General features: G+C 53.9%; 4 protein-coding genes across 4 annotated transcripts; 1 reads left to right on the top strand and 3 right to left on the bottom strand.

Moving 5' to 3' along the window:
* Positions 1-1,599: 1,599 nt before the first annotated feature.
* On the bottom strand, positions 1,600-2,386 carry CTAM01_05352 (uncharacterized protein; the record flags this gene model as incomplete). Its single annotated transcript, XM_060521382.1, has 2 exons — positions 1,600-1,989; positions 2,048-2,386. 2 exons carry the CDS (start codon positions 2,384-2,386, stop codon positions 1,600-1,602), a joined length of 729 nt encoding a protein of 242 aa, XP_060384188.1.
* Positions 2,387-4,257: 1,871 nt separating this feature from the next.
* Positions 4,258-5,091, top strand: CTAM01_05351 (phospholipase/Carboxylesterase superfamily protein; the record flags this gene model as incomplete). Its single annotated transcript, XM_060521381.1, has 1 exon — positions 4,258-5,091. One exon carries the CDS (start codon positions 4,258-4,260, stop codon positions 5,089-5,091), a length of 834 nt encoding a protein of 277 aa, XP_060384187.1.
* Positions 5,092-5,504: 413 nt separating this feature from the next.
* On the bottom strand, positions 5,505-6,930 carry CTAM01_05350 (uncharacterized protein; the record flags this gene model as incomplete). Its single annotated transcript, XM_060521380.1, has 2 exons — positions 5,505-6,580; positions 6,657-6,930. 2 exons carry the CDS (start codon positions 6,928-6,930, stop codon positions 5,505-5,507), a joined length of 1,350 nt encoding a protein of 449 aa, XP_060384186.1.
* A 718-nt stretch (positions 6,931-7,648) lies between these two features.
* CTAM01_05349 (WD domain-containing protein) lies at positions 7,649-10,369 on the bottom strand (the record flags this gene model as incomplete). The annotated part of the gene is made up of 6 exons (XM_060521379.1): positions 7,649-7,688; positions 7,797-7,941; positions 7,996-8,476; positions 8,533-8,936; positions 8,990-10,016; positions 10,139-10,369. 6 exons carry the CDS (start codon positions 10,367-10,369, stop codon positions 7,649-7,651), a joined length of 2,328 nt encoding a protein of 775 aa, XP_060384185.1.
* Between the last annotated feature and the right edge of the window lie 1,800 nt (positions 10,370-12,169).

Raw genomic sequence — 12,169 nt, 5'->3', positions numbered from 1 at the left:
ATGGCTATTATATACGTCTGCTCAGGAGTTGGAGCATGAGGCCCGATTAAGCTTCCCCTCTCTTGAGTGTCAAGTCTATAAACCCGTAAAGGCGGCTCACGATGTGTCAAAACGAACACCTCCTGACTTCAGCCGGCCACTCTCAAACAAGCGAGCAACTCGACGCGAGGAGACCGAAGTATTCGGATTTTGGTTCCCAGGATCTTACCGACGAGATGATGAGAGATCTAATGCAAAATGCTGGCAAAGAATGGGGAGGGCCTGGTAACTCTCTCCCCTCTTCTCGGCTGAGCCAGCCGTAAGCGAATAGGAGCACATTTCACCCTCGCTTGCTCGTATCCAAAAAGCAGAGATCTTGAGCCTCAAGGAGAGAGAAGGGGAAAGAGAGCAAGAAGAAGAGGGCCTGTCGTCTCATGCAACATCCCAAAAGGGATCGAAGCCAAAAGAAGCGCAAGTACGGATGAGACGAACAGGGGTGAGGGAAAGGGCTCATTTCTCTATTTTGGCAGCCTCTCCGTCACAATGCTTGAACGCACAGGTCCAAATATGGATTAGTCCAAGGGATGTGTTCGGGAGATGCGGCGACGATGTGACTGTTTGGGGTTTTGCGGTGTAAGATGGTGGGGATTTTTTTCGTCTGGACAGTCGATGAAACGTGTAAGAGGCAGGGGGGTTAGTCGTGGGCTTCCCCTGCCTTTCGGCGAATCGCCGTCGGTAGAAGAGGCCGAATTTGGGGGAGGCGTGACTAACAGAATTTGAAAGTTGACTCTTCCTGAGATGCACGGGAGGAAGAGAAGATAGACTTCAATTTTTGGGTCACTGGCGTGTAAGTGAATTAGGTAGGCTGAGGTGGGCATTGAAAATGTGCCTTACGAAATCCTCGGTGATCACCACGACGAGTGACTATTTGGGTTGGGTGTTTCTATGGAGTATCTGCAAGTGCACACTATGTAAACCGTCCAAGCAAATGCCACAGGACCGTGGTCTAGAACATATTGGGTGATGAGAAAGATCTGCCGAGTCTATCACACATCGTGGGGTATCGTCCCAGTGACAACCATTTGATCCACCAAACAATACGCATCCCCGATATCTGCCGTCCGATCTCAGATGGCATGTAGATCATCTTCGGACTTCAATAGCCCGGGAGTCGTGGGACTGTTCTCATGTTCGGCAGAAGTCTTACTGGCTTGCTTCTATGTTGAACGTGAAAATAGAGCTCTGACAACTCAAGAGGTGCTTCTGGCACGGTGTCAGACGTAAGCAGTTTTGAGCAAGACCTTTACAATCAGCTGCAGAATATTCGTAGCCGACCTAGTTGTGCCTCTGGGACGGAATCAATCAACGAGTTGTCGACCTTCAAAGTCGCAACGACAGTACGTGAGAAGTGACGTGCTTCACGCCCAACTACATGTTGAAAGCGCTGCCATTTTCCTATGCAAGCTTGGAATCGCAAGAAGACTGGTTGAAAGTTGCTTTAAACATTTATTGAGAATATCCTCGCGAGCCACCAGAGCCCAAAACGAGTTTTGCACCAACCCACCCCCTGGTCGGCTACATTAATCTGGACCTCACTTCTATGAACCAGGTAACCCTCCTTTACTCCTCGTCCTCCTCCTCAGCAACCTCAGCAGCCTCGACAACAGCCTTGCTCGCCGTCTTGGTTCCCTTCTTACCCGTACCCTTGGCCCCGGCAGCGCCAGCGTTTCCGCCGGCGGCCTTGATGGACTGGTCAACAACGTCACCGGCCTTCGTGGCAGTGGCATCGTCCTTGGGCACCTCGCTGGCGGCCGGGTTGTCGGTGGAGGCGTTGAACTTGAGGGCGGTCGCGGGCTTGCCGGCGTTGGCGACGTCGTCGGCAATGTTCTTGTTGAGCTTCTTGGTCTCCTCGTCCAGCTTGGCCGTCACGTTCTTGCCCTGCGCCTGCTGGGCCTGCAGGCCCATGACGGTGGCCGTGAGCTTGAGGACCTTGTTCTGGATCTTTGCGCGCTGTAGTACCATGTTAGTCGCCTGTTTCGATAGATAGAAGAAGATCCCGATATCTTACCTGAAGGGCCAGGGCGTCCTCGCCGGGTGCCGTCTTTGCGATTTCAACATTGTAGGCACCGCGCTCGGCCTGGTTGGCAATCTTGTTGACGTTGTTGAGGAAAGCGAGATCCGCCTTGTCGACGGTGGACAGGTCCGTCGGCAGACCGCTCAGCTTCTGGAGGGCATCCTCCTTTGCGGTGCCGGCATTCTTGCCGCTGATGGATAGCTCGTCAAAGGTCTTGGCCGTCGCGAACACGGCGGCGCGCTTCTGGAGCTTGCTGCCAGACGAGGAGATGTCCCGGGAGGGGGCGGCCGAGGCAACGGCGACGAGAGTAGTGAGAACGGCGGAGAACTTCATTTTGCCTCAGTGTTTAAAATGGTTTATAAGAAAAGAAGGGTAATAACAGAAAGGAATTGATTATAGATGTTTCTTGAGCGAAAGACGGGTCTGTTGGAAACGACAGCACAGCTGTGAAGAAAGAAAAAGTGAAGGTCTTGGAACTGAGGCAATAGATATTGAGTTGATGAAAGAGCTGGGTATCCGAACAGCCCGGCGGGATGTCTGACGATCTTATAGATCGAGTGGAGGCCTTCCTCCATCACTGCCTTACCTACAGCTAACAAGCTCATCTCAATGTTGTCTCTCCATCCATGGAAGAGCATTGACGCCACAGGACGAACGTTCGGCGGCGCCGTCGGAAGTGACCAACTCTCGTCAGCGTGTAACGATTCCCGCTTCTCGTCTTCTTCCTCGAAAGAGGTAAAGAGAAGAGCGAGGAAGCAGGGCTGGCGGCGGGCGCGGAGGCCGTTTCAGGGTGAGATCATTCCGTGCTAGGGTCTATGGACAATCATCTTGTACAAACATAGAACGGGTCCTTCGCTGCCTTGCGGCGAAGAACACTATCCGAAAGAGACGGAAATTGGAGGAGAGAAAGGGAGTCTGGAGACCCGGCAAGCGGTAACCACACTGGTGGATCGTCCCTCTAGACGTCCAAAGACGCGGGTGCCGGGGCCTTCCTTGCCCAGTATGGAGGCTGAGCCTCAATGCCATCCCCTCCACACCTAGCCGTCTTGCATGTCGTCTCATGATGTGATGGCGACGAGTAAGGTACAGAAGTTGGAGAGAGGGGGGAAGGACACGAGAAAAGGCCTCGAGTCAGCCGGCGCAGCGCAGCGTTGTGCGTGCTTTTGCTGCGACGAACACGCAACCACTTGGCCACGAGGGAACCACCGCCGCCTGAACTGTGCGGGAAGATTGCAGGACAGCCAGCACGGAGTGCTCTGAGGGAGATTGAGGTTGCTGGCTGACGGCGGTGCTGAAGTGCGGTTCTCGCTCATGCGAGAGGAAAAGTCAATCTTGAGACGAGTTTTACTGATGTTTTTGACAGCCTGAACCTAGAAGAAGAGATGAGATTGGTGTCTGTGTGAAGAGCAGCTATGGGCGTTCGAAGGTCAGATTTAGCCGCTAGGTCTTTCAAACCCATCAGAAAGATGAATATCTAAACTTCTCCCCCAGACTTAATGTCCCGCATGTGTCCCTGAAGAAAGTAATTATGGATAGATTGTAAGGTTATTGCCCCCCATATTACACGCTCACGGGAAACATACGGTGGGCTAGAAAGATTGGGTAGGCGGGAGGGAAGTGATTAAAGTCAGCCCTGCGGTGATTGCAAGCATTGAGAGGCTGAAAACTGTTAATCTATCACACATGGCGTTTGAAGCTTGAATTTCGTCGGGGAAAAGTGGAGACGGCGGTTGGGTTATTTTCTGCCTGTTAATTTACGTCTTGTTCCTCCACTCACACAACGCTCACTCGCCACTGCGTGAGCAAGAAAAAAAGCTCGTGTCACTGAGAGTTCAAAGTTCAAACTCCCAGTGTGAGGAGCCGAAGGTCCCGCCCCACTTGGAGATGACTTCACCTCATCCGACCTGACTGCTCAAACCATCCACAAACGCCTAGTCCTGCCCACCTCACGCGATCAACACTTCACCAGGCCAACCCAGCCCGTAAACACTAAACATACGCGGCTTGTCGGACTTTATTCCTTCTCATCGCCATTTATCAAATCCCGGCCGAAAGAAAAGTCCAGAACAACAAGGGTGTACTCTCGCCCAACTACTCAACGTATCACGTTTCTCAGAAACCGCATACTTTCCACTCACACTCAACCTAAACGCCAAGACCACAATCCAGACTCACGCCAACAACCTAGACAACAACCAAAAAAAATGCCTCCCCGGATCCCAACCCCAGAAGACTTCACCCAAGTCCAAAAAGTCCTCCCCCTAACCCTAGCCTTCCCAACCCCCCCGGAATCCACCACCGCAATCCTCCTCCTCTTCCACGGCCTAGGCGACTCCGAGGTCCCCTTCGCTTCCTTCGCCCGCGCAATGTCCCTCCCGGGCGTCCTCTCCATCTCCCTTCGCGGTCCCTCCCCGCTACCCCCGTCCATGCTGCCCGATGACGGGCCATCCACCTCCTCCGCAAACTCCTCCGGCCACTTCCACTGGGGCGACGACATCACCTTCGACCCCTCCACAGACGCCCTCGCCACGGACCCTGGCTTCTCCAAATCCTCAACCCTCGTCGTAGACCGCCTCATCCGCGACACCCTCGTCGCCCGCTGCGGCTGGGAACTCAGCGACATCATCCTCTTCGGCTTCGGCCAAGGCGGGTCCCTGGCCTTGGGCATCGCATCGCAGCTCCGTCTCGGCCCAAAAGTCGTAGACGTGACTGAGTCCTCTGATCCCGCGGCTGCTTCCTCTGCATCCAAACCCAAGAGGAATGACAGCCACTTTGACGAAAACACCCTCAAGGGCGTCCTCTCGATCGGCGGTCCCCTGCCACCCTCTATGGTTCCCACAGTCAGCACGCGGGGCAAGTGTAAGACGAAAGCGTGTCTTGTCCAGCTCGACGACGACGCCTTTGATGCCGTAAAGGAAGAGTTCCTCGATGTCAGGGTCGTCAAGTGGAAGAGGAAGGACGTGGCCATGCCCCGTGATCGGGACGAGATGTTCCCCTTGATGAAGTTCTTCGCAGAATGCCTCAAGAGCGGTTGGTGAAGTGGCCCTGAGCTTGATGAGTTACGAATCGAACCGGACACACGGACTCGACTACCTTGACTGACGGTTCCTCAGCGTTGACCGCGCTTTGGATGATGACAGACTTGATCCTTGCTTAGTTTACTAAACTTATAGAGGAGCTTGGGTGGCTGGCTGGCAGACAAAGCAGTGACGTGAGGTTCGTCGTTCCTAATCATATGGAAACTTGGATCATGTCACTCCTCATTCAAGTGCACAAGGTCTGAGGCGTTGATGAGCATATGGGATACTAGTTATTGACTGTTGAAGAACGCCTCCGAGGATCGTGGCTACGGACTATAATCATAAGGCTATTCAACGGTTTGTTTCTTTCTCTTCATTTCCTTCTATTCGCCCCCAGAGATGTAGTCGAATCTACGCCATCAACTGCGCGATCATTGTAGCGGGGCCGGTGCTGTCGAAGCACGGCCAATGTCTCCCAACTGGTGGGGGTTCGGCTTCTGGTTCTCGGGTGCCGGAGTCGCTGCGCTTGGTTGCATTGCGTGTTGCTTTGGTTCGCCCTCATCAACCTTGACCGTGGGATCTCCGCTGAGAGCATGCGGAGCTGTCTGGCTCTGCATACTAACCGTTTGGTCGTCGTGGACGCTGTGGGGTACTGCTCGCGTACTGACTGGCGCCACGACATCCTGGCTAAGCCTGTGATCGTGTGCAGGAGCGGCCGTCTTGGTTGTCAAGTCATTGTGTACCGTGTGCTCCGTTGGCTCTTCAGCTACGTTGACGGTGGGATCCTGGTGAACGCTATGAGGGAGGCTGGCAGCCGGTGTCGCTGTCTTGGGATCTATATTAATCTGATGAGGGGAGAGCCGTCGAGCCACTTGAACTATTGGGTCCTCGTGGACAGTATGCGGATGAATCTCCTCAGCAATTCCAAAGAGAGGATCATTGTGAACAGTATGCGGGAACTGTCTGTTTCCAACTGGCCTCTTTTGGTCTTGACTGAGCCGGTGGGGCTCAGCGAAGTCAGCCACCGTGACGCGAGGATCTTGGGAGCCCAGAATCGGACTCTGACTTTGCTGGGTGTCCGGAGTTCTCGCAGGAGTGTGTTTGTTGCTAGTAGGAGGAGGCAATTGCTGGGAGCTGGCTTCCGGGGTAGCCTTCGCCGGCGGACTTTGTGGCTTTGCTCTCTCCTTTGAGCTACCGGATTCAGGTAACTCGACAATTCTCGGTAGGCTCTTTTCCTTCATCTGCATTTGCGCGGGCGATTCATACGGATGGTTGGGCTGAGGCTTGAAGCGACGAATCTCAACTGGTGGAGGCCCTGGCGAGAAAGGGTAGGTGTTAAACTTTTTACATATTTTCTCTCGCACCAGGACTTCATTGTGATTCCCCATCAGAGTCCAGAATGGGTGGGCACAGGCGTGAAGTTCGTCGTCCTCGGTGCTACCCGTGATGGCATATCGGTTCCGAATGTCACCACGTTGGTTGCTGAGCGGCCTTCTCCAGTTGCACACTGCAGCAGTCAGGGAATGCCTACAAGGTTTTTCAAAGAGTTTCCTTACTCAGAGAGCTCAGGAAACAAGACCAACATGGACTGCTGCAACCACCTGAAGGCGGAGTCAAGGGGTCCTCGCCATAGGCAGCTCGCTCGAGTCTCTCGGCGGTACGAGCATATACCATGCATGGGCATAGCGCTGCTTCTGTAGTAACCTCTCGTTGCTTCGCCAGCCAATTGTGCGATCGGACCTGTCCCATGATGGGCTGTTTGTCTGGCTCTCGTCGTTGTACTGTCTCCGTTGAATTGTTCTCGCGCCTCCGTTGCCCTGCGCTGCTAGATGCTCGCGTGTTTTTGGGTCGATCCATGTTGATCGGAGGGTGGATAATGCAATCTGAAGAGGAAGGTCGATGATGTAACTAGTGTCAAATGATAGACCTAAGTAACCAAGACGGTAGACAATGGACGGTTCCTAGAAGTTTAGAGTTAGATGGATGATGGACGTCAATGAGCGATGTTAGTCTGTGGTAGTTGGGGGTTACTGGAGGGAAAGGTACAGTTCCTTTCTAGCAAAGTCTCAAGCAGGCAGTGTGCACTTGCAAGATGCTAAAAAGGCTGGTCCTTCCCGGGTTGACGTCGCTGCCGCAGTCTTTTGCCACAAATACGCGAGAATTGCCTCTGTCCAGACCAGGCTCGGCATGCACACGAGAGATTGCCTTCCACCCATTTTGCCACTCGTTTATGGCGGAAAGAAGCAGGGCAAGATTCTTGACTATGCGCGGTTCAAGTGCCTGCTTCCTCGTTCCATGACAGTGAACAATGCTCGCACCAAGGAACTGTGCAAGCCAGCAATCAGCACCGCTACGATGACAGTCTTGATAATAGGGACGGTAATACAACATTGATCGTTCTAATTTCAGTGAGCCAACCCAATCGTGGTGGTATCCACGAACGGCTCCTGTCACCTTACTCTTATACCGCAGCCCAAAATGCGCCATGACACCATAGTATGTTGATGAAAGGGGGTTTAATTTCCATTCCGATTCCGAACCTGCTCTACTCGGCCTTGAGCCGCACCGCAGTCTGCTATTCCTCGGCACGCTCTTCATCTCTCCAGCCATTCGAACTTCGAGAAGCGCCGTTATGTAATGATCTTAGAGCTGTGCTCCGAGTCTTATTCGACCATCTGGGCGGTGTCAGCGATAATAAATGAGGATTTTTATGGCAAACTCACATTTTGACCTTGCCATCGTCGCCACATGAAGCCAGCATACAAGGGTCTGCGGGGTTCCAGGTGACAGCGTTAGTCCGAGGCTGATGCCCTTCGAGTCTCTCCACTGCAGCGCCGCTATTCTTGTGCCAGATAAGGATGTTTCCATCTAAATGCAGTTTGTCAGTGTCTGCCATCATACACTCAGCCACTCTTCACATACCTTCACTGCCGCTTACAACGAAGCTCTCGTTCGCGCCGCCAAAGGCACTCCGAATTATGAAGTCGCCCCCAGTGTGACCCAAGAACTTCTGGACCGACGTTCGGTTTACCAGATCTATCAGTTGCAGCTCGCCATCCTTTTTGTTGAGGAGCAAATGCCGTGAGTCTTCGCTAATACTCACGCATGTCGGTCGCGACTTGACCTCCATTTCGTACTCTAGCTCGCGTGTGAAGGCGTTGTAGACGTGGATCTTCTGTTCGTCGTCGACAGCCACGAGCCAGTGACCGTCCGGAGAACCACAGATGTCCTGAACTCTATGCTTTTTGCCCCATTCGCACATCATTTCGCCAGAGATACTCCACGTACGTAAGCCGTGTTGCTTGTCTAGAGATCCGGTAACAAAGGTCTTGCTGTCCGCCGCCCACACACAGCCACTCGCAGGCTCCTCAAATCGCTCGAGCTTCATAACTAGCTCTCCAGTCTACGAATTTGTTAGCACCAGGATCGAGGGAAATTCGGTGAATGGAGATAACGCACCGTGGTGTCCCACAGCCTGGCATACTTGTCCTGTGAGCATGTGACGATCATGGAGTCATCAGGGCTCCAAGACAGACCACCGACACCCTGAGCATGCGGGCGCAAGATTTGAGAGACTGAGAAAGAAGGCAAGTCCCAGATGACGACAGCTTCGCCACTTCCGCAAGCAGCCAGTCGCTGGCCGTCGTGAGAGAACAAAACTTGCCAGACTTCGCCAGTCAAGTCTGTGAGCTCCAACGCGACGTCAGTAGGGAAGTGACTCCGTTCACAATAGTGATCCGAGTATAATGAAGGAGATGATGCGGTTGTATGCCAGAGGCAGCTGTCTATTTGGCTCTGCTTCACCTGCTGTAGAAGAACGGCAAGACGATTCTCTGGCAGCATGACCGAGGGCGAGATGCATTCTATCCTTTTGTCAATTACTCTATACGTCACTATAGGCATCGGTGATACTCACTGGACAGTTCAGACAGCAGGACCTTTCTCGACTGGCCGTGAGCACCATCCCATTCGGCTTTGGCCTTCAAGTCTTCTGTTGACTGGCACATGAGAAGACTGGAGAGGAAATGGAGCTTTTGAGTATCTTGGTATAGCGGCGTCAGTTCAGTTCGCAGCACCATCAGGGCCCGGGAGGTATCTCGCTGCTCCAACAACTCGAGAAACTTTTGTTGCCGCAGCCAAAATCGCATGACATTCCGGTCAGAGCCAGGGGCTAAGACGAGACCATTCCCGGGTTGGCTTCGATCTTCGGACATGACGGCTCCGAAAAGCAGCTCTTCGGCTTCACCCCACTCGCCGCTAACGACTGCGCTCCTAAAGGCGGCGACCGTCGGGCTCTCTAGCTCGTAGCCGCTGTCTTTGCTCACGCTCTCGGCAGCACCCTGGTATCCCATGTCGGACAGAGCCTGTATGAGTATGCGGGTGACCTCCTCGCGATCATGTCCATAGTAGGTTGAGGGAACGGATGTCTGAGCTTCCTTGTCAGAACGGGAACGGGATGACCCGTTCAGGGCAGCGGCTTTGCGGGCACCATTTGTCGCGGAGGCAGTCAGTGGGGCTTCCGTCGTTGCGCCGTTGGAGTACGTCCTCGACGTTCCATTTGAGGCAGCTCCATCGCCGTCTGAGATCATGGTGGAGTCTCCTCTTCTGCGTTTTGAACGATGTAAGCCGATTGGACTGGCAGCCGCGGACGAGGTAGGAGAGTCTCCCCGGTCCGCGTCGGAAGCTCTTCGTCTACGGCCCAAGACCTGACGGGGCGCCGAGGGAGATGCTATCGCTTCGGGAACAGTCGAGGAGAGTTGGACGGCGGTCGCTTGGTAGTGGCTCGAAGTTGTAGAATCGTCAGAAGAGGAGGGGCGGGAAGCCGCGGGGGCTTGGGTCGGAACTGCGGTTGAAGATGTCTGGTGCGGCGGGGTGGGCACTTGTTGGTTGGCTGGAATAAGATGGGAATTGGAATTCGGATTGTAGTTGGGGTCCAGGTCGGCCTACGTTACCGCGGGAAGGCCCCGCGGTTGCTCTGGTCGGTCGATATCTTGGAAGGGACGGCGACGCCTATGTTATGGTAGGAATGTTGTGGCGAGTGCTTTGTCGCTAGGCGTTTAATTACAGAATAGCTCGCGAGAGGGTCGTGGTGCGGACTGGACGCGGATGCGGACGGACGGACTTGTGGGCGGACGGTGCAGTAGGCGAAGCAGATGAGGTGCGTGAGATGGGAGGCCGAGGTCTGGGAGCTGAGAGGGGGTGCGTGAGGAGGGAAGAGAGAGCGAGGGAGAAACGTAGGCCGTGAGACGTAAGGTAGTGTAAGATGGGAGGTGAAGCTTTGAGGTTTGGAGTTCATGGATGCAGGTGTCGGGGTTGCTAGATGGCAGAGGTCATAGGTAGACGTCTCCTTACCTTCCAGGTTCCAATACCTCAATCCCGGTGATGGGTAGCACTCTGTACCTTCTCTGTAAAGTGTTCGGTAGCACAGTACCTCTGCAGACGCAGCCTTCACTTGCCGGGAGAGGTCGCTACGTAGGCTGGGAGAGACCCGTGGCTAGCAGGGGCACACTGCTGCAGCACCCTGACTGGGCAAACGCTGGGACAAGCGGGCAAGCAGATGACGGGATGCTTTTCGATTGGACACCCGGCAGTGTCTCTGCGCACAAAGGTGGAGACGGATGACCTGCTTGCTGGGGTGGTTGGAGGAACGACTCACTAAACGCAATCTGGGACAGTGAAGCTCACTAACACACCACCCAAGAACACCAGAAGGATCTCAACCCGCCTTACCTTACCTTAAACGACCAGACTGAGAGGGGGGAGAGGGTCACATGCTTAGCTAGTATCTCTCTCATGAATCAGTGAAGTAGAAGGGCGGTTTACAATAGATGATCTATAACGTTCTCTCGCGTCAGTACAAATGGCTGGGGAAGCTTATCAGTCGGCTCGGTGGATATCTCCGAGAGAGAGCAGAAGTCATGTATTCCGTAGGTTACCTTACTTACCTTCCAGCGGTGGTACCTGAAGAACATTGACAGTCATACACTTTGCGAGACGTTCCCAGATTACACCAGTTGCTGTCGTCAATATGACGAGACGTCCATCTTTCAAAGTGTCTCGGCACAAGGCATTGTCCATATCGAAAGTGTGGACGAACATGCAGTCTGCCGTCAGCCGTCTTGATCGAGGTTGCATGTCGCACTGCCGGCCACTTAAACGCACCTCAGCTGCCAGAAAGTCTCCAACGCATCAACGCCTCGTGGAAGTGCCCTGGCCCAGCTCTTCACCGGTTCCTTATCGCCATTCGCCTTTTCGGTCCGGGCGTTGAAGCAACGAACCCTTGTCCAGGTGGTATGCAACTTGCTGCAGTATCTTGCGTCCAGCTGCAGAAGACTGAGGGTTGATTCAAGCCTACCTAAATTGCCAGGCAATAGACTACAGCAAAGCTCCCAGGGAAGCGCCAGTAGACACTTCTACTTTTTTGTCAGTTGAACTGGATTTTGGAGGTACATATTGCCCTTTGCTCACAGTCAGCTTATGCCGAGGTGCATGTATTCTTTGGTGTGTCGGAAAAACTTAGGTTTCAGACATTGCTTGGGCAGACAGGCAGGAGGAAATAGGTAATCAGAGGAACAAGACGAGCAACGACTGGTTGAAGGTGACTAAATTCTGAGCATCTCTAGACTTACGTATTGCAATCCATGTTACTCGCCGGCGTAAACATCATTGCAAATGCTACTCGTCTGGCACTTGCGTGGCACAAGTGACGTACGCTTAGGCACCTACATTTTGTTCCGAAATGTCTAAAGGTGTGAGAAGTGCGGTGTACGGCGTACCCAAGGTGTGCTTCTCATGAGACCAAGGTGTGTCAGGAGCTGTCCTCGGTGTGCGTAGCCGTGTACACTACCTTCCTAAGGCCAGCCCGTCACGTGTGACACCTGTGCCCAAGTGGGAGAAGTGGGAGGTCGCCTGCCAGCCCAACGCCCCGCCAAATGCTGTTTCGCTGCGCCTTTGGTTGTAGGCAGAGTGACAGGGGGCTACGACACCGGTGAGGACCGGACGCATGTGGCTGGTGCGTCAGGGATCCTAGGCACACCTACAGGACTCTCAGTCTCGGGACAGCAGCAGCAACAACGTATGTACCAAGTACGGATAG

This window comes from Colletotrichum tamarilloi (genome assembly GCF_030869305.1).
Source record: "Colletotrichum tamarilloi strain Tom-12 chromosome Unknown Scaffold_13.1, whole genome shotgun sequence".
In the NCBI taxonomy this organism is placed as follows: Eukaryota; Fungi; Ascomycota; class Sordariomycetes; order Glomerellales; family Glomerellaceae; genus Colletotrichum; species Colletotrichum tamarilloi.
The sequence above is the reverse complement of the archived record's forward strand: the minus strand, read 5'-3'. Positions and strand labels throughout refer to the sequence as shown.